Source organism: Apostichopus japonicus, chromosome 8, assembly GCF_037975245.1.
Source record: "Apostichopus japonicus isolate 1M-3 chromosome 8, ASM3797524v1, whole genome shotgun sequence".
NCBI lineage: Eukaryota > Metazoa > Echinodermata > Holothuroidea > Aspidochirotida > Stichopodidae > Apostichopus > Apostichopus japonicus.
In genome coordinates, this window is record NC_092568.1 from 28,951,941 (window position 1) to 28,979,259 (window position 27,319).

Sequence of the window (27,319 nt, forward strand, 5' to 3'; positions counted from 1 at the left end):
AAGCTAGGGCAACTACTATACATTCTCTGGCCATAAAACTTATCGATAATTTTATTTGAACGAACGAATTAAAATGAGGGTATTACAATATTCTTGTGTGCTATACTTGAGGTCTATTTATTAAGGATATCACAGTTTATTTTTGGTACTCAGACATGTCTACTCATAGCATCCCTCCCTCTGTTTCCGGCTCTTTTCCTGCCCCCTCCCAACCCTGGGCACCCCTTCCCACTCCTTCCCCGCAGGGACAATACAAAATTGCTGATTGCCTGTTTAGTGCTTACACCCTTTTCCAGCTGAATACATCCAGAAAGCTGCTAGTAATTTAATATAATCTACCACAGGATAGATAATGACAGCTACAGTTGCAGTGCTTGATATCGAATCAACACATATGGCAAGCATAGGACTATAAAGGCAAACAGTCCTACACAGAGAACACATCCATGGACATCAAGCCCAAACTTGTGGTACTGTACGGAAAGGAAATGTAGAAACCAATCCAGACACTGCTGGATAGATCAAATATAATGCTCAATACACTTTGACAGGAAAGCATGCGTGAATAAAGTATAATCATAGGGTTAAACTACAAATAATATTATTAGAATCTTAAACCACATGAAACTTCCTCAGAATATCAGCCTTGTATGTAAACATAGTCACCTCTAACGTTATGAGAGTTCAATTGACAAGGACAAAACCAATGTTACATTGGATATTTAACATAAAGGTGAACTGTAGTTAAGCACTGAAATCACTGTCAGTACCTCATCAGTAAATGGTCGTCGAGATTCTGGCAGCCGCCATCATTCTCTCACTCAATCTCTTCCCATCCATCACATCCCTCCCTCCCCCCCCCAAATAAAACAATAAAACAAACAAACAAAAGAAAGAAATCAAGTAACAATGATAATACTGAGCAAACAGCATGGAATTGCTGCAAATTTTGTGCTCACTTGATTCCACCTATTTAACGTCCAAGTTAAAAATCAAGCAGGTATATTTCGTTAGATGAAAATATGTTTTTAAAAGAAATATTCATATTTCATCCACAGAAGATCATCACCATCTGCTTGTTTGCCATTTTAAATTTGCAGCCATAACCAGAACCCTTTGCTATACATTTTCATCTAATTACCCATATTTGAACTTCATAAAATAATGAAGATTGTCAAACCTTGACATGTTTTTCCACTATTTTTACTGCTCAGCCCAGGGCCACAGATACAAAGATGGCTACCGATGAAATCAATACAACGCCCTCCGTTGCAAATGTCTGGCTGTGATCTGCACTCATTGATGTCTGTCCAAGGAAGGAAATATTACATGAAGTTAAAAGTTCATTGGTATCATCTACAAATGTATGTCAATGTCAATAAAATGCTTGTTAAAGGTTGAATATTAGTGACCATTGTTTGCATGTACAATACCACAAACCTGCTTTAATATGTACAATATATATGTCAATGCTTTAAAAGTGTTATTGCCAATCATTGAATAATATTTAATGTTAAAAATAAATGAACATCCTGAAAATTCAATTGAATTCTATCTGACATACAACAAAAGAGAAATAAGATATTGAAAGAGTAGTATGTGGCTGGCTACCATTCACGCATTTCACATTTGATTTATTATACAGCTTCAAAACTGTGATATAAGAACTTTAGTAATTCAGTTGCAGTAGCTATTCAGTTGCAATTCAATACCATTCAATTTATTAATCACATTAGTGTTGCAGTAATAACACCCACCACATATTACATAATATGTAACATTAAACATAATTATAGCACAAAAAAAACATTTATGTGACTACAAAGATATATCTAAAATGATAGGAAACCAGAATTCATGAAAGTCTCAGGAATACATGGTGCGATCAAATGATTTCAAATGAATTCAGAAACTTGTGTTAATGAACTTATGAAATATGGCTTAAGAACACCAGATCATTGAGAGGCAAATGTGGTCATCATAATCTTGCTGTCTTGTCAGCTTTAAATTGAAGGAAACCAAATCTATACTCACTGATACATCTGTCACCTTGTCTCGTTGCTTTGTAACCTGAATTGCAAATACATCTATAGCCTATTGCTGTGTCCACATTTTCGCATCTTCCATTTTGACACCTCCGACCAGGGTTACTGCACACATTTCTATCCGGCCTGCTCCCAGTACCGACAGGACTAGTCCCTCCATTGCCACCACCTCCTTGTCTTCCACCATTTTCTTTAATTGAAAATGACATGAAAAAGGCTCATGTACAGTAACTACTTAAATAATTACCTACATACCCAAAGAAACAGAAAGACGAACAATGGAATTTGACTGCATGTAAGGTACAGTACTCACCTGCCTACAACACGTAGCCAAAATCTGCATTGATCAAGTAGGTTAGATGAAATAAGAACTTGCATTTGCCACACACAAAACTGGGTACCTGGTTGCTTGGGTAGCTTTATTAGGCCTAGGTGAAAAACCTATTATTGTCCATGTTTTGGAAGTTAATTATGATTTTGCTATAGGCCTAGTAAACAAATGTAAGAAGTACTAGTTTGTCTCACAATGTGTTTTAACAAAAGTAAAGTCAATCTTTTTCATGACAGCTTACAATATTATCAGATCAATGTTAATTAAATTAGTTTCAGCACTGATCACTGTGATTGTGAACATTACATTTGCAAAAAAAATGTGAACTACAGTACAAGGCCCTAGGCCAATTTAGCCTGGAATTGAATTTGTCTCTCCTGAGCCTAACGTCAGCCATAGACCTTTGTTATAATCAAAAGTTTGGGGAAAAACTGGTACGTATATAGGCTATAGTTAGGACTAGGTTAGCCTAAGTTACGCCTGATCACAAAGGTCAGGCCTACGTTTAGGCCTAACGTTATGGGTAGGGTTATGCAACATAGGCTTGGCCTAGAAAACATTGGCAACATCAACACATGCCCATGGGGACTTAGAATTGCACTGCTATTGTCAAGTCCTTTTCCAGTCATGGTCCACTTTCGTCACCTCGCAAACCAATAAATACCAGCAATCCTGGTAAATGTATTATACCAACACTGACTACTAAGGCCAACGTACAAAGTAATGCATTCCCACGGTCGTTACACTCAACGCATTGCGCACTCCCGGCCCTTTCGGCGTCAACCAAACGACGTGTATATAATGCTTCCGTGATAAACGGCCGTCGAAGTGACCGCTTTGTCAAGTTATCAGCTGACAACTTCTCACGTTTGGACAGAGCATTTTCAACAAATCTCAATTTTGTTGACCACATGAATAATAGAGATCATTCATTTGACTTGACAAGGGGTAGTTGGGCCGTGACGAGAGAATGGGGGGGGGGCAGGGGCGGATCCAGGATTTTGAGAAAGGGGGGGCCGACATCCCGATGGTAGCACTTTAGTGATCTGCGTCCTGGGGGAGGGGTCTGGGGGAGGGGCCCCCTCCCCCTTGGAAATTTTTGGTTAATTGTGAGTGCTTAGATGCAAAATGGTGAAACATTTCGCCAAAAACTAGAAAAACCAGAAACGTTGCAGACACGCTTTTTTGTGCACATATTTTTGCTCGATAGACACATATTTAAGAACGCTCAACAGTGCATGTACAATGGATACACTATTATTGCGTCGATTCGTTTTTTCTTTTGCGCGAAAATTATGACGCCAGATTCACCCCAAGAAAAAACATAAAACAAGATATGTTCAATGAGATAATTATGATATACTTATTAATGAAATGGGGGTGTAGGCGGTTTTACACTATCTAACGCAACGTAGTCGCCAAGAACCTGAAGTATTTTTAAGGGAGGGCCTGATAATAAGCGGAAACGGATCACCGACCGAAAATATATCGGAATTTGTGGATTATTTCTTGCTTCCTATTCAGGGGCGTAGCGAAGGTTCTTTTGTTGGGGGGGGGGTGATTTGATTTGCCGACGGATCTGGAAGTGGTGACTGAAATGGGGGAGGGGTCTAAGGGGAGGGGGTGTCCGCCTCCCCTTTGGAAAATTTTTAGTTTTGAAACATCCTTAGATGCAATCTGGTGTATATTTTAAGTCAAATTTGATTTGCCGACGGATCTGGAAGTGGTGACTGAAATGGGGAGGGGTCTAAGGGGAGGGGGTGTCCCCCTCCCCTTTGGAAAACTTTTAGTTTTGAAACGTCCTTTGATGCAATCTGGTGCATATTTTAAGTCAAATTTGATTTGCCGACGGATCTGGAAGTGGTGACTGAAATGGGGGAGGGGTCTAAGGGGAGTGGGTGTCCCCTCCCCTTTGGAAAATTTTTAGTTTTGAAACGTCCTTAGATGCAATCTGGTATATAGTTTAAGTCAAATTTGATTTGCCGACGGATCTGGAAGTGGCGACTGAAATGGGGGAGGGGTCTAAGGGGAGGGGGTGTCCCCCTCCCCTTTGGAAAATTTTTAGTTTTGAAACGTCCTTAGATGCAATCTGGTGCATATTTTAAGTCAAATTTGGCACCGTAGAATTTCCATTTCGATATTATTTTTATGGCAGTCGGCAGAAGAAGAATTAATTCGGACCAATTATCGAACTGTGTTTTCTCTTTCACCGATCGTTGAAATAGTGAAACTTCGTGATGAAAATGTTCAGAAAACTTTCCGGTAATGAGAAATAACAACATTCATTGATATACAAGCGAGAAACGTTAAAAATTGTGTACAATTCGTGAGCCGTGTCCTTAAGTTTTCCACGGAGAACGAATGACATCTGCGATGACATCATTCTGAACAGAGGATAATAACAACACGTTGTCACACGATAGCACGACTCATGGGCTACGGCCTATACGGAAGCCTTTAATTCCATTTCTTTCACTGAGTTGCCGGCGATTCTGGCACTCGTCTAGCTGAGCCTGGCTACAGTAGCTATACTGACGGCCGTGACATTATCAGTTATTTGCCGAGAGGTTTTTAACTTGCAGGCGTCGGGTGATTGGATTGGTGAATGAGTTTATCAGATGAAGAACTGGAAAATCGAAAAAACCGATAAAGAAGCTCCCGTTCTCCTTTTCTCTATTCAGCTTTCCTTCTTTCTTCCCCTTCCGCTCTCTTCACCTTTTCTCCTTTTGCCGACAGACCCAAAATTTGCCGACAGCGACCAAATTATTATATATAATATAATAAATAAAAAAATAAAACCAAAATCTCAAAGGTTTACTTGTTAACTCAAGGTTTCATACTAACGAAGAATCAGCTGACTCTCAAGGTTCACACGAAGCTCTTTTAGATGCTCTTATAGCTGCATTATGAGCCCATAAAAACTCGTGCACAGAAAATTGATGCATTTTGAGAACGAGACGCCCAGGCCGAATATAAAATATTCAAAGGCTACTACTGATGAAGCTCCTATAAAGTTTGAGAGCAGAAACCGGTCTAGTTGGTCATAAGAACCTACACTAGTCTCTCCTACTATTAACAGTACACTCAATTCACCTAATAGGTGCAATTATGCTTCACCACGAGGAGCATGCTATAAGTTCATGTTCCTTGGGCCCTCCCTTAAAAATACTTCAGGTTCTTGGCGACTACGTTGCGTTAGATAGTGTAAAACCGCCTACACCCCGTTTCATTCAGATAATTATGATATACTTGCTAACTGTGCATTGATTTTCCCTGACAGTAAGGTCAGCACTATAGTACTGAGCCGTATCTAATTAATACGTGATGTCGCGTAGGCCTGGTAATTGCCTTAGTTTCAAATTTGGAATAAAAACGATCGCGTTTCAGAGAAGAACAGCTGGATATATATTAGGCTTTTCTTTCACCAAGTTATGCCTATTAGGAATTTAAAGTACTCCCACATAAAAAAAACGCAACTGATTTCCAAAAAGGGGGGGGGCCGGGGCCGGGTCGGCCCCCCCCTGGATCCGCCCCTGGGGGGGGGGGTTCCGATAGTCTACAGTCCGGTGGGGCCCGGGAAGAATACATGGGATAAAAGTATAGTAAAGGTCAAATGAAGTGCCACAGCACGGTGTCATATAATTCCAAAGGTGTAGGACCATGCACCCATGTGGATCTCGTCGCTTTGGGGGGGGGGGCCTACAACAACATAGGCGCTATAGGAGCTTTTGATTCGACTATTCTGACATGTTCTTGTAAGTTTACAAAAGAGTATCATATGTACTTTGATTATGCGAGACTGTCCAGCGACGACTACTGACCTTTCTTCGCTATACCGTGTCTAAGAGACTGACTTCGATCAGCTTGCGGCTTTGATAAGCCAATGATGGCTTATTCGTGGGTTCCTGCTTGCGGGATGATCTAAAATACATACATACATACACGCATACATACACCCATACATACATACATCAATACTGCTTTGTACTTATCAAATGGGTTCGACAAACCAACTATTAAGTGCAATCAAACTTTAATATAATAGTTGTTTTTATATTGAAAACTTTGACCAGCTGACCTTACCTGACAATAATTGAGCTCTCCAAAAACCACGAGGTTACTATAGTTTATACTCATGCACAAAGGAGAACTACATAACATAGATATAAGTTCTCCACATGGTTATCAGACATTCAATTCTCTAGAGTTACCTCAGGTTTGATCTGTTGCTCATGGAAACAACAGAGTATACGTTACATTAAAGGCATATTGTTGAAATTCTGTACCGTTGGGTTTACTGATCAAGCGTAATCTCTTGTCAATCGTTGTAACCTATAACGACAACTTGAAATAGGCTATAATATATATGTCATCGATATACATACAGGTACCATGCACGTTAATGGAAATACCGACTGAGCAATTGCGCATAATTTGAAGCTTACGCATGAACAATTAATCCTCCATCAAAGTTCAGCGACTTTATGTTTTTAATCTTCCATTAAAACTCAGCAACTCGTGCGTAAGTGGCATGGTTTCGATTTCCGTATGAACACATGCCCTAACTTCTCGTCTTGTGACGGTTGTCGAAGTACGTGCAGTGATGTTGAAAACCTTCATCACTGGCAACCCAGTACGTGTTGTAAGGCCGAAGCTAGTATGGTTATCCCTCAGAACTGATGCGAATGTTAATAAAAGTATAGTTATCTCGGAGCAGGGAGTTGCTACAGAACTCCTTGCTCGGAGATTTGGAAAGGGAGCGAAATGAACTCGCATCCTTTCAGTGGCAGCCCACTGGTCTTATTTTAAAACGTCACTAAGGCCCATAGCGCCTGACTAACCAACGTAAAACAATGACAAGTGCTAGTTGTTGTAGAACGAGGAATCCGCTAAGTGAAATGCACCATCTGAAAGAGTTATATTTAAGGTGACAATATTTTTTTCAGGAAATTCAGGGACATGATCATGAACCCCCCCCCCCCTCCCATCCTCATGTTGACATTAAGGGTAATATATATACCTACACTGTACATTTGATGGAACGCATTTGAGGGTTGAGGGTGTATGGTGGTCGTATGTTTTCAAATGCACAAGATTAGAACACCGTATCAATTAAGAAAGAAGTATTTTGTCCAAGATAAAAATCCAATGCCAAAACCTTGAATGTCACTGGAATCCTTATTGTTCGTCACTAGACATAATAAGTGCAATGTTACGATCTTCATATGAAGTTATTCAATGATCTGGGTTGCTCTTTTTTGTTAACCATGCAGGAATGTTACGTTTGCAGTAGCCATGTTGTAAACAATCACAGCTTAACCGACCAAGGTTCAAGCTGTCTCTACGAATGGGACGGTACGTATTATACCTCCACTCTTTTAATCCGGGCACGCGACATGATATCCGGGGTCTGTCCCCGGAAATCGGGGACGTCTGGTCACCTTAGTTATAGGTAGGCCTACTCGGATACCCCGATACCATGCAGGGTTGACTCTGTCAGGATAACCGTGTTTCATTCATTTGGAAATTAGGGCTAACGGCCTATTGTAGATTTCGTTGATTCTATCACTCTTTTCATGACTACTACAAAATGGTGCGCTCTTAGTCAAGCTAGCTCCCGCCAGCAGTTTACTCAGCAAGACATAAAACCAGAATGCAAGAATGCGTTGTGGTTTCGATGAAGTAACATGAGCAGTTTTCTTCATGAATCTGACATAAATCATGATCAGACATGAATCTGATATATATATATATATATATATATATATATATATATCACACTGCCATGCGTACATGCGTTGTATAGGCTAATTATGTTGGAACGGTTTATTTTTATCCGCGCCGAATCATGAAAACTGGGGCTAGATTCATGGAAGTATTTAGGGTAATATATCTCAATGGTCGATTTAACTCTAATCTGGAAGTAGCCTATATACATCCAAGAAAACATTTTACATGACTCTTCGGATGTCAAGTATCATGACCCAAACGATCTAGGCACATTTGAATCCGTAAGAAGTAGTTATTACTTCCGCTGGAGAAACTACCACTTTGACATGAACAGATGAACTGTCGTACGCTTGAACGGTGGTTAAGATTATGATTCCAATATGATACGGCACCCGAAAAACAGGATAGGCCTACTTCTAATCTTATGAAATTGTAGGGTGTTCTGTCCGATGATGTAATACTCTATACATACATAGGCCTACATTGGGTGAAAGGGTCTGGTGGATCGAGGACTACATATTAATGTATAAATATATAGATATATTCTTCGACCCACCCCATCCTTTCTCCCAATCCGATAAATAAATCAAATGTTGAAACAAACAGGATGAGATCATTTGGAGGAGAGGGGTGAGGTGGGTAGGGTAGGTTAGGGCGAGGGTTATAATTATTATAATATATATCTTCCACCACGTAGAACGAGTTGGCCTACATCACAGCTACGACACAATATGATTAAGTAATAGATATATAAATATATCTACATCTTACGCTAAACTTGAAAGTGGAATTCCGAGGCTACCTTGTCAATAAAATACAGTAATAATTAAGTTGAATCAACACAAGCAAGCAACACGTACACTGGCAGCGGATAAGTTAAACAATTGACCCCGTTATAGAATTAAACTAGAGAGTATCTCTATACGTCGGCGACGGAACGCAAAAAAAAAAAAAAAAACTAGTATAGGACTGAGGAGGTTTATATAGAGAGGGCACTGCAGCGTGGACCAAAACTGTACTTGGAAAAAGAATGCTTCTTCAACCTAGCATGTACTGTACCTGTTGGTGTCGGTATGTGTGTATGTGTGAGTGTGGTCGGGGGTGTTTGGGCTTACATCCCTCTTCAACCTTACACAAAAGCAGTTATTAACCCAATTTTATATTTTTCCGGGAGAGGGGCGGGGTAGGGAGGGGGATGCTATACCCTTTCATGCATGGGAGTCGCCATTAACGATCCCCATGTCCATACCACCTCCTTCATAAAATACTGGATCCGCCATTGAGACAGATCCCATGAAAATTGGTGAGAATATTATATAATAGATCCTCGAAGTCTATAATCTTATGATAGCTCCCATTTCAAGTTGAGGTTAAGCCTGCAGATCTGTTCTGTCAGATAGGCATCTCAGCTCATATAAGCTATGAGAACGTTGATGGGGCCAACTTGACGTTTTTAGTTCTATATTTTTAAATAAATCGGTGGGATTGATTCCAATCGGTATTGCAAATCATAAATTCCTGAAATAATGTGCAGTTCTCAGGTTCATATGGCAACAACCAAAAATTCTTTTACGTACGCTACCTTATGTTAAAAACAACCGGTTTCATTCACTATCATTGTAACAATGCATTAAGATTACGGGGAATGCGCTAACACCAGTGGCGCAGCCTATCCAAATGTGAGGGGAAGGAGAGGGAAGGACGAGGGGGGGGGGGGGGTTAAAAAACCGGTGGCGTTTGGGTGCCTTCCCCAAATTGTTTGTTTATGAGATGCTATGGTGGCCCCGATATTGGACACTAGAAATTCCGTAAATTTTATCTCAAAATTTCTCTTCTTTTTCTTTCTTTCACTGATTCTTCGACTATTTTCTCCATCTCGAATATTTTGTGTTCAAGATTTCGCCCACAATTTCGACAAGGCTTATCGCATACATTGAACGTGTTCTGCAAGTTTTAATTATATATCAAAAAAATCTTGTTTTGCTTTGTTGTGTTTGCCATATAAACAGTCGAAGTAAACGAAATATGGACGTTTTGTAGCAAACATTTTGACACTTTTCATGATCTCAAAATTTCCGCTACACGCTAGAAATAACATTTTATGTCGAAATTTCTACTGTTTAGTAACATTTACACTTGTTTCTGACCCTTTGTGTTCTTATGTCGAAAGTTTTCTCACGCTTTTCTATCCCCCCCCCTCCCCACCGTTCCCACACATGTGAATGAGTACAAGCGACAGCTGTTGCATTTCATCTGAATAAATGCAACGGTCACGATAGCTTGGCTATGCAGGAGGTTTTTCTGCGAGCAGTTGGGTGATTCTGCGAACTACATGGGTGATTCTGAAAACAGTTCCAATTCAATCCTATATGCATATATAATCCACATAGAGTGTTCTTCCAAAAAAGCCAAAGCCTCATATTCCCGTTCTATGCACTGCAGGCACGAGTGGGTCTTTATGAACTCCCAGGTCTATACAATCACTTTGCCTGCATGCTTATTACCAGGCTACCTGCATGGGAGCCCCGAGAGGTTATGTTAAATGGTAAAATCCTGACGATTTAAGCAAAACTGTGTCGCTTTGAACCCGAGAATCTGACATACTTCTTAGTAACACCTTTGCCTTTAACTGGAGTCAGCATATATTTGATGTATATATGGAGAGCAAATATAGCTGTCGTTATAGGGCTAGTGATGGTGGCATACTCCTATTAGAGTCCACCCAAAAGTTCTCCTTCAGGAAAAGAGCCAGAAAGCAGTAGTAGAACATCTCATTAGATATCTTATCAATCTGGTCAATTGAGGCAATTTTACACCCCTTTAGGCCTCCCAGAGGCAGCGTACGAAAAAGTGACGAAAACTTCCGGCTCGGATAGCAAAATATCTACATGGTCATGATGCAGAAAATTGATGGTGCCATGAATGGCTAACTTGTATTTATGGCCATCCAGTGATGGCCATCCAGTGATGGCCATCCAGTGATGGCCATCCAGTGATGGCCATCCAGTGATGGCCATCCAGCGATGGCCATCCAGCGATGGCCATCCAGCGATGGCCATCCAGCGATGGCCATCCAGCGATGGCCATCCAGCGATGGCCATCCAGCGATGGCCATCCAGCGATGGCCATCCAGCGATGGCCATCCAGCGATGGCCATCCAGTGATGGGTAGCGTTTCCAAGTGAGAACTTCTACCTAGACTTAGAGACCACATTACTTTTGTGATTTAGTGTGTAAGTGAATGGGGCTTTTAATGGGTGTATGCTACCCGATGACTTAATACATAGGCCTAAGCCTATCATACCACAGGTCAAACCACCATATCTATAGTACGCAACGACTTTGTTTCGGTAAGAGTTTACGTGTGGTCACCGTCTCTTTTTGTGAAGTTTAAGATGTTTACAGCGCTTAAAATCCGGAATGATGTTTAGGTACCATAAAGTTGTACATCCTCCTGAAAAGTTAACCATCATCGACAAATAGTACTAAATGAATCTAAAGAAGTGACTTTATTTTGGCATATCTGCAGTCGTCATCATTCGTTTTTGCTTGGATATTGATGAGGATGAAATAAACTATACTGAGGGTCTCAAAATTGTGAGGACTGAAGTTAACATAAGCGTTTTAGACAGTTTTAGTTGAAACAGGAACACTCCACAGTGAGAGCTGACAGATGGGCTCGGGAGCACTATGGTAAACTGCAACCTATTCTAGCTCAAAACGTTAACGATTATAGTGGCACAATAAACGTGGTTAATCTGTATAATAGGCGGAGGCCTATACCAAAATATGATCGGATGCAAGTGGCGAAAATTTCTTGAAGCGTGCAACCTCGGTAACTGTTGTTGAGGCATTGACCCGTTCCATTCCATCTTCCATGGTACCAACGCACAGATGAATATGATATTTCTGTTTATACACAACTGCAACTCTGTCAAAGGGATTTTCATGTTTCCTTTTGTAAATACGCAACCAATATGGTCAAAAGTTTATTGTGCTAGGCATAAGTACCGGCGTGCTCGTGGACTTATAGGAGCATGTCGTGTAGTGGATGTAATGAGTTCATTGTAGGGGATTACTTCTCCGGTCTGAACAAACTTTCTTCGAAGTATCTGATGAGAAGGGGCCGGAGAAATAATGGGGCATATTAACATTGGAAGAAAAAAACGAGGGCAGTGATATAATTGGCCCCTGGGTGAATATCGTACATGTACTTATGCAACCGAGAACCTGGTGGTACTGCACTAGAAAAATCATCACGTGACTAAAGTCTCGATTGTTAGCAGATAAGAAGCCGGGAAGAATAATAAATTACATGTGATTCTTTCCTTTCCGTGCGCAGGTTTTTGCCTTTCATTATCGATTACATACATAAGTATTTAATGTACCACGTTCAGGATATATAAGCGAATTCCGAAGCTGCGCGATACAAGTCTTGCTTCTCTGCTGGAACTGTTCCGTAGTTACAAATCCGTTTTTTTTTCACTCGAGGAGGTTGTGAGAAATCAATGCCTCTGCAATATCAGTCATATCAGGCTAATCATATATATTATTTGCACCATCATCGTTGACATCCATCCGTCGAACGGTAGAGATGTTTTAAAGAGAACTCAACGGAACGTGCAACCCTGACACTCCAAGCCTGTGTGCAATAACTATAGCTAGTTTACAACAGACTCAGGTGGACAGCTACATGATCATTGGGGACCTGGTCGAATGTGCATGGGGACCCATGACCTGCTAGGCCCTATGTCTGACCGTATCCCCTCCACACCGTCCTCTCAGAATAACATATACATGCAAATATTATACTAAAACATGGCGCGTTTACGGTACCACAAGACACTCAGAATAAAGTTGTCGGTCGTATTTTAATGCAAGAAGGTCAGAAAGTCCCTGTAAGTCTGTTTTGGTATTTCATTCCCACATACATGAGCGTCGGCCTCAGAATAAAATATACTCTACCGGAAGAGTTTCCGAAGGTGACAAGTTCCCTTCCTCTTCACCACACTACACATACACCACCCACCACCACCATCAACAACAACATTACGTAACGCTCTAAAGAGTCAACAATACGACTTTTCTCGTCACTTTTTCCCTTCTTTATGCCATGACTTACCGTAATGGTACCCTGTTCCTTGAGGACACATGGCACGATATCGAGCTGGAAAAAATAAAGAGAAAGCGAAGAAATGTAAACCAACAGCATATAGTGAAAAAGTGCAAAACATTCCATCGCAAGCCTGGTTCACAAATGATGCCTTAGAAAGCATCACTTGAAATCCTGCACTTGCTGTAAACTATGGGCTTATCAATATATACTTCTTTAACAACACCAGCTTTCGTGCGAAGCAAGCACGCACAGCACATCTGTTATCATGATATACAACATTATAAACCAATGAATATTTAAAGCAGCTGGTTGCATTACAATGCTAATTTGATACAATCAAACAACCTTGATTCACCTCTCACCAGATCCTCTCGTTAATTTGCTGTCTAATTCTCAGGTGCAGCGTTCCATGGGAAGTTATTTGACGGCAATAACAACTTCCGATCAGAATTTCAAACATGAAAAAACTTTATGACTACAACTTTGACCCTAAATGAAAACGGTTACAGTCTTATTTAGAAGCCATACAGGTGTTGATGTTTGTCTTGAAAGTAAACTCTTTAATAATATTATATTAAACAACCTTACACCAATGTATATACTAATTCTACTCATGTATTCGTATCCATGGAGACGTTATGTCGAAACACGCAATCAACTGCTTTAACGCATATATTTATTTAGAGCTTAAACGGTTGTCTGCATATAAGGCAAGCGTTGTTTATGTGTATTGTATGTATGTATGTATATATGTATGTATGTATATATATATATATATATATATATATATATACACATATATATATATATATATATATATATATATACATATATATATATCACACAAACAAAATTCTCCACCACCTGTACATGGGACTTTGGGGGAATATCCATTCCCAAAGGTAGGCGATCTAAAACATAAAACATTCCTAGGTTCATTGATAAACTTGAAGGCTATTTTCACACATATGGCGAACAGGAGATTGCTATATTATATCGAGGTATCGATATGGAAAGGAAAATGGCAAGAACATAGAAGAACCCTTGTAGAGATACGTACAACAAATAACACACTATATTACACAGCTTAATGTAAAAAACATTTGTATGAAGAGAAAGTTAATCGATCAATGCACCAATACAGACAAACCACATCCAGACACATGCTGGAATGACATCACGATTTTACAATGACCAGTCCTCGACAGACGATTCGTGCGCTCAATCATCTTTCTGGCACTGTAAAAGGCAAAATATAACTCCTGACAACTTTCCCCTTTAAAATACCAGTGCTTCCCTGTCTATAAACTGACCTACCAGTATGATAATTGTTATTTGGTACAAATCTTCCAACCCCCTCTATCACCCCACCGAGAGACAAGAATATTTCTATGAAAGCCCCAACCGTCATTAAAGCGTTTAAAGATCATCATCATTGGCGCCACATTTCAGCACGCTTAAAATTGCTAGAAGCTTTCAAATCTACTTTCCTAGCTGCTCTGATCCTCCAAATAGGTCCATAAACATTGAGGGATCTTAACATTGATCATTTAGTGTCACACTTGAGAAACTATATTTGAGCCTGGGTGACCATTATCGCACTTTCTAGCATATTTGAGGGCAATGCTGATAATATCTTAGAAGTGAAGTTGCCCGGGACATGAAGGGGTACCACTTCAATAAGTTAACACTACCGTGGTTCCATAGCAGTTACCCATTTTGGTGACCAGTTATCATAAAACACGTTTACACGCAGTTCTTGGCAGATTAATCATTGAAGGATTTTGTTTTGTCGTCGAAAAATAAGAAAATAAATTTTCCTTGAATGTGCATGATACTTACCCGAGTTACGCTGCGGGCAGGTTACACACGAAGGTCCCCAAGCGGCTCCAAGACTGCAACAACATTGCATCTGCGAGGTCATTAGACTAGAACCAGCCGTTGCGTAGCATACTCCATTGATAACAGTTCGGTAGCACATCTGACGAGTCTCCACTGCCGTAGCAAGAAAGAGAAAACACACAGTCAGACATAAAATAAAAATCCCCATCGTGAAAAAGCTCACTCACGGAAACAGCAACTGTTCAGATGCAGCAGGACGATACCAATATATAGGCACACATATATACATATATATGATATATATATATTATATATATATATACAAGTATATCGTGCGAGGCTGATACTTCTTCTACTGATATCTAAAAACACACTGAGCAGTTCGTTCGCTGCGTGGGAACAGTTTTCATTTGAGGATTATCACATACGATGAGGCCTACCACGTCCATTGTATGTTGACACAAGCCTAGCCACACATGTAATCTGCTCGTTAGTTTCGCTCGGGTCGAAAGACAAAACGCAAATAGTGGAGACAAGCAAATCTTTGATTGGTATCTATAGTACACACTACTGCAGTAGGCACCTATTAGCTATCGTTGGATGGTTTGCCATCGTAAATGAATTTGTCCCTAGATAAACCAGCTGGTATCCACAACCATGCATACATGTAGCCTGAACTGAGATATATGACCACTGATATACAAACAAAACCACATAAAGTTTACAAAAGGGATCGTAAAAGGGCGGGATGTTGTCGTTAGATCTCCCTGAAAATACTGAGAGAGCTAAACACGAGAGTCAGTGGGTATCTATTGGGACTGAATTGAAGTTATTCCGGTTGGTTTCCAGCATTGAATTACTTCTTCCCGGGCGGACTTGTGCTAAATAAAGAGAAACCAGCAGTCCTATGAATTGTTTCCGTTTTCGATTACTGGTATTGAAAGTATCATTTAGGGCAAAGGGGGGGGGGGGGGGAAGCTACAGGATATTCCTTGAATGTTTTTGTTTGGCAAAAGCAGGTCCGATTACCTGTCGCTCTCTGGCGTCATAAATAAACAGAAACCGAGCGTATCAAACAGCCTGAATAGAGAGCTTATAGAGAAAGCAGATGGGATGAGATGAATGTTTATATTTGTGACAGTGAGGAATTCCCCAGTGCTATTATGTTGATAAATTGGCTATACAGATGGGGGATCTTGACCTTTTATACTCCCCCAGGGATAGGTTAAAATGGTATCTTGTGATCTATATAGCCATCGTTTGCCACTTACTCTAATGCCACTTAGGGTTAGGGTCAAAAAGTCATTACTCTGAATGCATCCTGCCGGCTTGTGTATGCAAGGGAAGCACAGTGAGGGGGAGTAGTGAGAGGCAGGGGAAGGGGTGGCGTCAGGGTTCCTTCTTGCCCTAATGTTGGGCAAATGTCCCGATTTGTGTATATTCCATCACTTCCACAACCCCAGGTATAACAATTCTAAAGACAGAGGGCAGAATCAGAATTGTGTTAGTAATATCACTCTAACTTCAAAGCATCTCTTCTTTTTGGGTGTGGATATTTACTCCATACTAATAAATAACGCATCATCATACTTTAAGCAGGTTGGGTAGTATATAGGGAGACGGAGGAGGGGGGGGGGGGGTCAAGCTCACGACGGTTACAAAGGTACTAACTACATAGCTAACAGATCTAAAATGAGTAAAAGTAAGTTGGCCTGACGTTTCGATCCTAGCAGGATCTAAGCTTCTTCATAGGCTAAATGACAAGTAACAGTATAACAGACGGGACAGAAACACGCACAGAATACAGACAGGTTAATGAGCATGGTGAACACAAAGAGATAGATGTAATGGGATTAGTAGACAAGGGATGGAGAGAAGAAAGAAAGAAACCTTCCCCCTGTTGGTGTCTTTCTTTCTTCTCTCCATCCCTTGTCTACTAATCCCATTACATCTATCTCTTTGTGTTCACCATGCTCATATTAACCTGTCTGTATTCTGTGCGTGTTTTTGTCCCGTCTGTTACTGTTACTGTTACTTGCCATTTGGCCTTTGAAGAAGATCCTGCTAGGATCGAAACGTCAGGCCAACTTACTCTTACACATTCTCCTACACAGGCTCTCTAGTGGATAAGCAGTTTGCTAACAGTTTTATTTTATTGAGATATAAAATGACGATTTTTTAAATTACAAGATGGAGACAAAAAAAGTTAGTGTGGAGAACTAGAGCGGGGGGGGGGGGGGGGGGGTGGGGGTAGAAGCAATCGCGGACTGTTGTGCGCTGGGTAACCTGCAAAAATCACTGTTCCGGCAGGTGTCCGGGAGAGATAACACATTGGACAGGCAACTGCCGCATTCACGATCCATCCTCTCTTGTTATATATAGGCCTATAAGTATAGGATTGAGTGCTTAGTTCACTGACTGCCCTAACAACTCCCTGGAAATACCCATTTGGTGACCTATTGTTATTATTATTATCATTGTTTTTTTATGAAATGTCAAAAATAGATCAACTACGTTAAATACGCTCAATTATTGAATGTCAATTTACACTCACCTTCCGCGTTTTGTGCAAATGCTTACCTCTTCCTCTAAGTAACCCTCTCAACGTTGCTTTAAAATACCCACCAACCCATATACCAATACCTCCATGCTTCCTTAATTAAAACATACTAGATAATATCTTTCTCTGATACCTCTACCCCCCCCCCCCCACTCCTCCCCTCCCCACGTCCTGCCCCTCGAAAAGGTTTCTATCCGCCTGCATAGTTACCGCAACTTTACTACTATGACCTGTTTACTAATTAGTCTAATATTTTCTTACCGCATGAATCTCTATCTACAACATTCCCACCCCTCTCCCACTTTTCTCAAGTTGAAAGAGTATAAAAGAGTAGTTAGCTCTACTCTAACGGTGTTCGAATCTACGTACTTAGAAATGAATGTTGAGCGCCCTACCAACGGAATTACTATTCAGCAATGTGTGTTGGCGGCGGTTCCCTAATTACTTCTTTGTTGAGGGTATAGGCCTGTACCTGTGAAAACCCACAACACCTTACAAACTGTCATTACTGCGTGGGTAGGAATCGCACATCACTTTCATTATATACAACACAGAAAGCGGCAGGAAAGACGGTTGTAGCGTAAGTATAACAATTCGATTTGGTTACAACGTACGTGCAGCACATCATGAACTGGACACTGTATACGAAAACTTTCAATTTTGAAAGGGCATAGACTAGATTCATTTCCGAGTAAGACGATTAACATGATAGGCTACCGCGATTAATCGTGATATTCGTCATAAAATGACATCATGGAGAGTCACGTGTGCCTAAAATTAGAGTATTTTTTCTCTCACAGATACTTCGTTTAGTCTGCTTTCAATTAGAGGGCGCATTTGGCATTTGCAAATTGGAGTTCCTTTAGAGAGAACTCTTATAGCAAATGTATTACAAAATATTGATCTTTAAGGGGGGGGGGGGTGGCTGGGGGTTACCATTACCTAGTGTAATATTGGTTTCAGCAGGTGCAGCACGGGTTCACTTTTACCAACACATCATACCATGATGAAATTTAAGGGAAAAATAAGAACATCCACAACGAACCATTTGACATAGACTATAAGACAAAATGGTTGGACCCTGATAAAAGCGATTGGAAACTTAGATATATTTCGCAAATGGAATTATATAGGATAATATTGGCCTTCTTAAGTATTATTCACGAGCAACATTTCTATCCCATACTATAAAGATATTATCTGAGATTGTTTCTCCTTGCAAGGCACATATGCATTGCACCTGTTGCAGTAAAATATTTCTCTGCAGTCAGCTATATACATTTCACAATTTGAATTTCACGCCTATTGGCTATAACTAGCTAGTCAAAAATTGTGATATCAAATCATATTCTGCAATAAAATTATGCTTGTCTCAATATTCGTCTGCTGCGTCTTGACGTATAACTTAAAAAATAAGGGTTTACAATGTATATCAACGTGCGCAACATGATGTGTGGTACTTTCAACTGATATTATTGGCAACCTACCCAATATTAGGTTGGTGGGGGGGGGGGGGCAGGCTGGAACCTCTTTTACTCCTGAGCGCGCTAACAGTCATCCATTATGATACCAGCTGCAGACAAGACTATAAAGCTGTGAGTAAAATCTAACTGAATAATAATTGAGGCCGCATAAGAGATTGGTTGCTTTGTTGCCTTTTCAAACTATGGGGCGATAATACCATAGCTTATATTTAGATTGTGTGATGCGGCCAGATCTAAATTAGGGCACATTTTTTCACATCACCGGAAAACTTGGAGAGTAGGCCTATCAATTTTGTAATCAATCCCAAATTAAAGGCATCGCAAAATTGTTCTCGCCCAAGGAATAAGTTACCAGGCTCGTATACAAGTTCAGTGAGAATGACTTCACGTATCGCATATTTCGACAAGTGTTAATAACGTAAATTAAATGCTTTTATTGTTATATTTTGATTCGAGCGTCAATTGAGCACACCCAAGGGAGGCTGAAAGCGTTACGGATAACTTGCTTCCCCAAAGCTGAAGATGAGTGAAGCTTTCAAACCTATCACTTGGTAAGATACTATCCTTTTCCCGCCACGACGTAATGGCTGTCTGCAGACTGAGTCTGATGTTGCTATGGCAGCAAGCACTGTAAAAACAGAAGACATCTTATGACATGGTACAAATACTTGCGCAAGATGCCACGAGACCATAGACTCGTAATCCCACCCGCCCTACTTCTTGTTGGAAGAAGATTTTATTACAAATGTGAAACATTCCTTGTATAGGTGCTGAGTGACGTAAAATCATAGTAAGGCTATACAGAGGCTGTTAACTAATTGAATTGAACCCAGAATCATTGACCCCACACTCGCCCACTCCCACCACCCCCCCCCCTCTCCTTTAGCCCTTGGAAATAAGGAATACGTGTCCATAATATACGTTTCCATGTATTGTTCAGTCTTAGTTTCAGGATATCAACAGAACGGTTACTCTTCCTTCTGTCGGGAAAGTCGTCGTATGGGTGAGCACGATAAAAAATAAGCCCTAAATCAGCCAAAATGGCAGATTGTTCCATGTACATCGAAACTTAAACGATAATACGTTGGATTGACACCGAACACTCAGAAATACTCAAAATGAGTGGTTAGAGGGACAAATATCCTTCTTTCTTTTTTGTCTTTCCTATTAGGTCCGGTCATTTTCAGTTATATTACCCACCAAATTTTCTGAGTGAAGAGACTGTTTTTCTTTGGTAGGTCTTGCTATGGTTGAATATTTCTATGGTTCTTTAGTTGGATGTTTTCACGTCTTCCTTTGATATCATTTAACCATACTAGTACTAACTTTTATCTTTATAGCAGATTATTCTTCGGTACTCACAGACTTGCTCTACTTCCAACGTATATACCCTATAATCTATCAAGAACGTTAGACTTTCGCATACTCACCGAAATTCTGCCTGTTTATGTTTACTGTTCATTAATGTCATGTGATCGGTTCTATAGTATTCCATGATATGCATGGGTATGGCTTAAGTCGAAGGATACCGTCAGTCACCGCGCATGCGCTGTAGATGTTATTATGCACATTCCGACCGACAAGAGTTCCAATATGGCGTGGACTCGATGTCAACCGGTCTTAACAAGGCATGGACGCATTGCGTCTAGTGTATAGAGTATATGTTCGTACAAAGACCGTTACAGTATTAAGTTGAGACCTTCATTAAGTTTATGTATTTAAATGCAAAGTGATTATTTTCTCACGCACAATGTTATAGTGGTTGAAACGAATCAATCCTCAATATGATGCAGTTGCAAGTACTGTTTAGTAAACGACACAAAAACGATATGCATAACATTCATGTTGGACCCCTTTTGAAATTCTGAATGCTGGTTCAACTTGCTGATTTTCTGTAGGTTAAGAAGGAAACATTTTACACGTGACACTGGATAGTACCTGTATGAATGAGCCATCGAGGTAAACCGCTGACTGGGGTGTGAGGGGCATTGCACCATAGCATGTAGTCGCGGCATTGATCTACTGACGACAAAGTTAAACATGCTGCGCCGAAACATGACTCTAATGGAGACAAATTAACTGTTCCCGAAAATTTGGACAAACAGGTAAGGACAGCGGTAGGTTTATATAAGCCTACATGCAGTGTCAGTTTCTTCTTTCACACCATGATTGTAAAGGTATATGACGTTTTCGATATTAATGTATTTCATTTCCACGTAAAAAATACAAACATCCATCGTTATTAACACAACATGCCATAGATAACTGCATAGGTGCGTGATGGTGTGATAAATGCAGGGGAGAGAAGGGGAGTTTTGTGGCGATTTTAGTAACGTTATGATTCTGACGGTACAAGAAAGTGTAAGTATACTTGCTGGTACACCGGTATATATTTGACCAGCCAACCCACCCACCCACCCACCTCACCCACCCCTCATCAGTTGAATCCAAAGTACGCCATCTTGGAGAATTCTTATATACTTGTCTTTGATGTCTCCGTCTCCTTTTTGGTCTTTTTCTTCCCTTTTTCTTTTAATGGGAGGGGGGGAGGGGGAATTGAAGTGTCTATATCCTTTGAGATTTCAATAATTCCATTGGGTATAAGTTAATACAAAACTTTCTCGTATACAAACAACACAATTCACGACCTCAAACGCGTTGGTATGCTTTGTTGATTGAAGGTGGTATTGCTCACCATATGGAACAGAAGGCAGAAATGTGAAAAGGGGGGGGGGGTGGGGGAGTTGAACTAAAATCAGCATCTGTTCACTTCCGTGAAGATTAAGATCTAAATAAATCTCACGTATAACTATAAAAAAATAAATGAGTAAATAAATAAATCAAATTTGAGATAAAAGGAACAGCTCTTAGTTATAGAGAGGCGCTATGTATCGGTTGATACTGAAGTTAGTTTCGCATATCAGTACAAACTTACAAAGTCAGGCATGCAGGTGCGTGAAGCGTGCTAACAATTATGTCCAATACATAATTATGAACGGGTATTTTGTTCATGATCTCCTTAATGTCGTAGCGATATTTTTAGTGCAAAATTAAAACCAGTAAACTGTTGGGGATGGGAGAATAGAGGAGGGGACGGGAGGGGGCGGGAGGGGGAGGTTTTCCACCATCGTTCTTCCCATTCTGGATCCGCCCACTGAAGAAACAAAGTTACGTTGAATTTGGGGGATACGTTGCGGTACTTCCTTTGATGTTGAAGGAGAAGATAGGTAGAATTCAGGAGGGTGCAGGAAGGGTGCTTGAATAATAGCTAGAAATTTAATGTTGATATTTCAGTCCACAAAAATGTAATTAAAGGTACATGCAGTTGAGTGCTCGTTTTATTTCAAAAGCTGAATTCAGGTTTCAAAGATGTTCAATTTTGTTAATGAGTTAAAGCTCTTTTAAGATTATACATGGTTTATGACGTCATCACCTCAGTGCAGTTCTAGATGTTGCTGTTACTATATTGTTCCATAAATTTTAATAACTCAGCCGATTTATGATTAATTTTGTGTTCGTTTAATGTCATATATAGTCACAACGTTATTTTGAAGTAAAAGTCGGATTATTATATCAATGGCTTACATCAGTCCAACACACACGCATCTTTTATAGCGGGGACTAGGCTCTATACGTCATGGGCCATGTGTATCTCACCAGAACAACTTTTGAAAGACGGCGAAGATTACTTTATATCACATTGGAAATAAAGGACAGAGTAATCGATTACCAGCCAGGCAATCAGGACATCACCCCAAGAAAACCATCAATCAATAATACTACTCAATTCGTATTGGTTCTAGCTCTATTAGTGGTGTAAGCAGCAGGGAGGGAGGTGAGGGGGGGGGGGTTGGGTGGGTGGCATGTTGGCAATATCACCGTCACCGTGATAGTAAGAATCTAAATGATAATCGTTCGTCAATTTTGGTATAGCTAAGATTATCGAGTTCGAGGCAACTATTAGAACAATGGCCCATCAATTACCGACGTAACAGGTATAATAAAGGCCTATCCACGATCTTAATGCCATGGCTTGTTAGAGTAGTATATCTTTGATGACCGACTCCGTAAATACTCGGACAGATGAAGAGTGTGGTATGTTTATGCAGGGGCGGACTAGGGTATAAATTGCTACCCGCTGATTAATCGACCTGGCGGCGGCCTGCAGTGCCATCTCAACCCTCGGTATACCGAGCCCCTAAGTTCGGTAGGCCACTCCGCTCCTGTCTATGTTTACCGATCATCGCTCAAAACCGAACTTTTTTTCTATCAATACGAGTGCTTTGAAACATGATACTAGAGGGCAGTGTACAGAGTAGCATTATAACATGAGCAGATTTGTCCCAACTGGCTTCCCCAATAAAGGTTCCAAGAATAATTCAGTGTTGGAAAGTACACACTGAAGGTTTTGCAGACAGTGTATCAGAGTGAAATATGAAACAGCGTGCGTGAACAGGCTGCCCTATATATATCGTTAAGACATTGATCATAGACGCTTTTATGAATACTAAGCATTTACATATTTTTAAAATAAATCCGCAGGTTTGATTTTATAGTATAGCTACTTTAATAATTTTCCCTTGACATATTATAAGTTACAAAATCGCTGGCTCATGTACGTGTAACTGTAGAAACTGGACGTTCGAGTCTAGACACATAGGCGGGGAATAGTTTACAATTTCCATACTAGCTTAGATCATATCTACATTGGCTGTGACAAAAGGCACCAAACTTATTTCAACCACCCATATTGAGCCAACGGCAAACTGTAACTGAAGATCCCTTGGGCATCCCATGAACTTGACCCAATAGTGACCTTTATTGCCGGGAGGGGGTCAGATACGTTTGTCACCTAGGGTGGTATATTAACCGGACATGCACAACGGAGCTATTAATGAGTGACGCTCACCATGGGAATCTCATTTTGTGAATTTTGGTGGCTCCTTAGGGGACGTCTAAGTTGCCGATTGCGAGATATTACCATTCGACGCGGAAAACGGAGACTTTTCTCCAGAGAATGGGAGGAATTTTAGAGATTTACTGTAACGATTACAAGGAAATGTAAGCCGATGTAACCAACATCGACGTTGGTATTTGTCTTGTGAAATTTATATGTAATTTGACATGATGTTCCAAGTTCGAATTTTAAACTAACAACTTCTCCTTCAAGATCATTTCGTTTAAAGCAATATATATGTACTGCACTGCTTTAAACGATATGAACGTGTATTCCGCGTTGCATTGGCATTTGAAGATATGAATTGTTCGTGTAATTAAAACAAAGAATTTTATATATGACTGAAACTATCCATGTTGATTTTGAAATTGTTTTGATCATTTTTTTCGCTGCATTCTCGATATCAAAGTCCATACTTGGCAATTTATTTAGGTGAGTAGTTGAATCCGGCCGTCAAGTTTATTACAAATAATAAATCGAATTTATGTTAAAATTCAAATGTTCAGTTTTGTCTTTACATACTAATTGCTATGCTTACAAAGTGATTTTGCTTTAATTAATAGTCTTTAAGATTAGCAAAATGGCAGACCAAAAGTAAAAATATGTTTTCAACAGTGACGCAACCGCCTTTACTTCGGGGTGGGGGGGGGGGAATAAACGCCAACGGGCTCAGCAACCCCCCCCCCCCGCAACACACACACAGACTTTGGCAGACATAATATTAGAAAAAAAATCTTGCGTACAGTACATAAATTTTAAATGTGAACTTCTTATTGTTATAATTGCTACACCAAAGAAGCCATATGTGATTAATAGCAGTTAGTACAACGTTGTACTAATTTGAACAGGTTACCATCACATAAAGGCCCGGTCACACTATACCGATATTTTATCGGAATACTATCCGATTTTCCCAGAGGAATCGAAACAGACAGTTTTTCGTTCGGGTCTTCTAGCCACAGTGATAAAGGACCTGATTTGCTATCTGTTGAGCCATTCCGATGTGGAATAGCCCTCTCCTAACTTTTGATATTGACTCCGTTTCCTTTTATCGGTTAGCTATCCGATTTCTCTTCCGATTTTTATCGCTTTTCGATGTGACGTCACTTCAGAATGTAGTCAGTTCTAGAACCCCTCAGATTTGAAGTAGGTATTCGAATATTCTACTGCATTCATTACATTCACTACCACAAACCTCACTCTTCGGCCTTAAATCGGAAAAATCGGACCGTATTTCGATAAAATATCGCTGTAGTGTGACCGGGCCTTTAACCTATATTGACCTATACTTGACCAATCCCTGCAAGATTTCACGGCAAACACTCTCAAACAGTGATATGTACTGCTTTAATAACTGACAAAGTGGTCAGTTCTAAAGTAATTTGACATTTTTACTGCAGTTACTTAACAAGTAAACTATCAATAAAATCGTCACTTTTTACACCCTTGGGATATTAACATCAATTTTGTATCCGGTGAAAATGATTTATTTGCAATTATTGGAAATTTTCGGTTACGCCACATTTTATCTTTTTGTGTGTTTGAAATGACCCAAACAACAGATTAAAGTAGCGAAAATAATGTTTGGTCAGTGGGTTATTTATATCACTTTGAGATTATTTGACCCTTTTCATATTATATGAAAGGAATCCTTTTGTTATAAAATATAATCCCTGCAATCCATCTTCATTATGATAGTGACAACATAATTTGTATATTTAATATTTATCAAGAGGGGTAAAAGCAAAATAAAGAGCAACCACAGCAGGTAGCGCGACTTCCCATCGAGTTTTGTGGTCCGTTTGCTGTACTATTGAAATAAACAGATAAGCCAATTTTTATGTAATGAAAAATATGTTATTTGAAAACCCTCAGAAATCATGCTTATATTAACATCATGATGAGTATTAAATGATCAAATTATGAACATTTAATAGCTTTTTTTGGGTAGGTGGGTGGGTGGGGGGGGGGGGAGGGTGTACTTATTTGGTTAAACGCATTAGCGTTGGATGATATATACCTTGGGGTATATAGGAAGGCTGGCCTACACAGCGTGCTAGTGCACATTGAACAATCCATTTTTGCAATGTGCATAAAACCAATCCGAAAATTAGTTTCCTATTCTTTGTTCCCCTTTAAGATTTTGGTATCATCTCTTCCCCACCCTTATCATGTAAATATAGGTTCACCAACCCACAGCATATTGTCGTATTCTTTTGTAATCACTGGGGAATGGATATCTTCCCCTCTCTCCCTTTCCAACACCTAACTGCGTGAATTTTGAAGGGGTCGGCCTCTTTCATGAGCGTTAAGCAGGGTTGCGTTAAGCAGGGTTGCAACATAATATGCAAGAGTCAAAGTTTTTTGAAGCTATAACGGTGTGGGTTCGGGTTTCGGAGTGAAGGGGAGAATAACTGGTGGGGTTAGGGTTAATAGGTTGTTAAAATGAGTCAGACCTAGTTTGCGTCCCTCTGAAGCCACGAGACGTAATGCTTGTTGAAAAGAGAGATTTTAGAGAAATGGGTATCACATTTCAATCCGTTTTTTCCAGTAAAATCATGAAAATGTAGAGAAATACGCAAGGAACAAATAAGGTCTGAGATCTAAGGTCTGTGAGATTAATGTGTGCGTTTTGCCCGTAATCGAAAGCTGTAAATTCTTCAAATGGGCTGAGAAACAACGCAAGACAATTCGCTTTAAGGTAAGAGGAACGGTACCAGCCATCCAGCCATTCCTAATAAAACATGATGAAAGTCCGCCCTCTATTAAATTGGTGCACAGCACAAAGAAAAAAGTTAAGTAGGTCGTCGCCGCTGTTCGGTTTATCCTTACAGCCAATGTTTGGTATTGTCGCTTGCTGAATAGTAAACTAATACTATGAGTGTGAAGGTCAGATTTGATGTGTTCACTGAAACGTTAATTCATAGAACGTTACCATTTATTGAAAGTGTTTGATTTAGAAACATAACTCTCCCACGTACCGAGAGCTATTTTTATTTTAGGAAGGTGACGATGCCATTGTTGTGGTCAAAGAGACGACGCACACATACACACACGAACATACATACACACACGCAGGAAGATCTAAAATTTGCATTTATGAGTTGAAATTTACGACCCGTAATAACAAGTATATTTTACGTTAGCACGTGGGTAAACGATAGTTTCGAGAATCTTAGTGTGAAATTTGACAGTTTCTATTAGATAAAATACTTTCATATCTACATCTTATATTTCAGTATATTGTTTGCATTG

At 40.0% G+C, this 27,319-nt stretch overlaps 1 protein-coding gene across 6 annotated transcripts in view; it reads right to left on the bottom strand.

Annotated features, from left to right (window-relative positions):
- The window catches only part of LOC139971469 (uncharacterized), a 159,637-nt gene that overhangs the window by 50,633 nt on the left and 81,685 nt on the right, over positions 1-27,319 (bottom strand). For 5 of the 6 annotated variants that reach the window (XM_071977971.1, XM_071977972.1, XM_071977970.1 and 2 more), the window contains exons 7-11: positions 19,649-19,735; positions 15,064-15,216; positions 13,228-13,272; positions 2,035-2,235; positions 1,181-1,306 (exon numbers count right to left, since the gene is read on the bottom strand). In XM_071977971.1, the coding sequence (XP_071834072.1) occupies positions 1,181-1,306; positions 2,035-2,235; positions 13,228-13,272; positions 15,064-15,216; positions 19,649-19,735 (612 nt within the window). The remainder of the gene's footprint in view (positions 1-1,180; positions 1,307-2,034; positions 2,236-13,227; positions 13,273-15,063; positions 15,217-19,648; positions 19,736-27,319) is intronic. The other variant, XM_071977967.1, reaches the window with a different exon arrangement.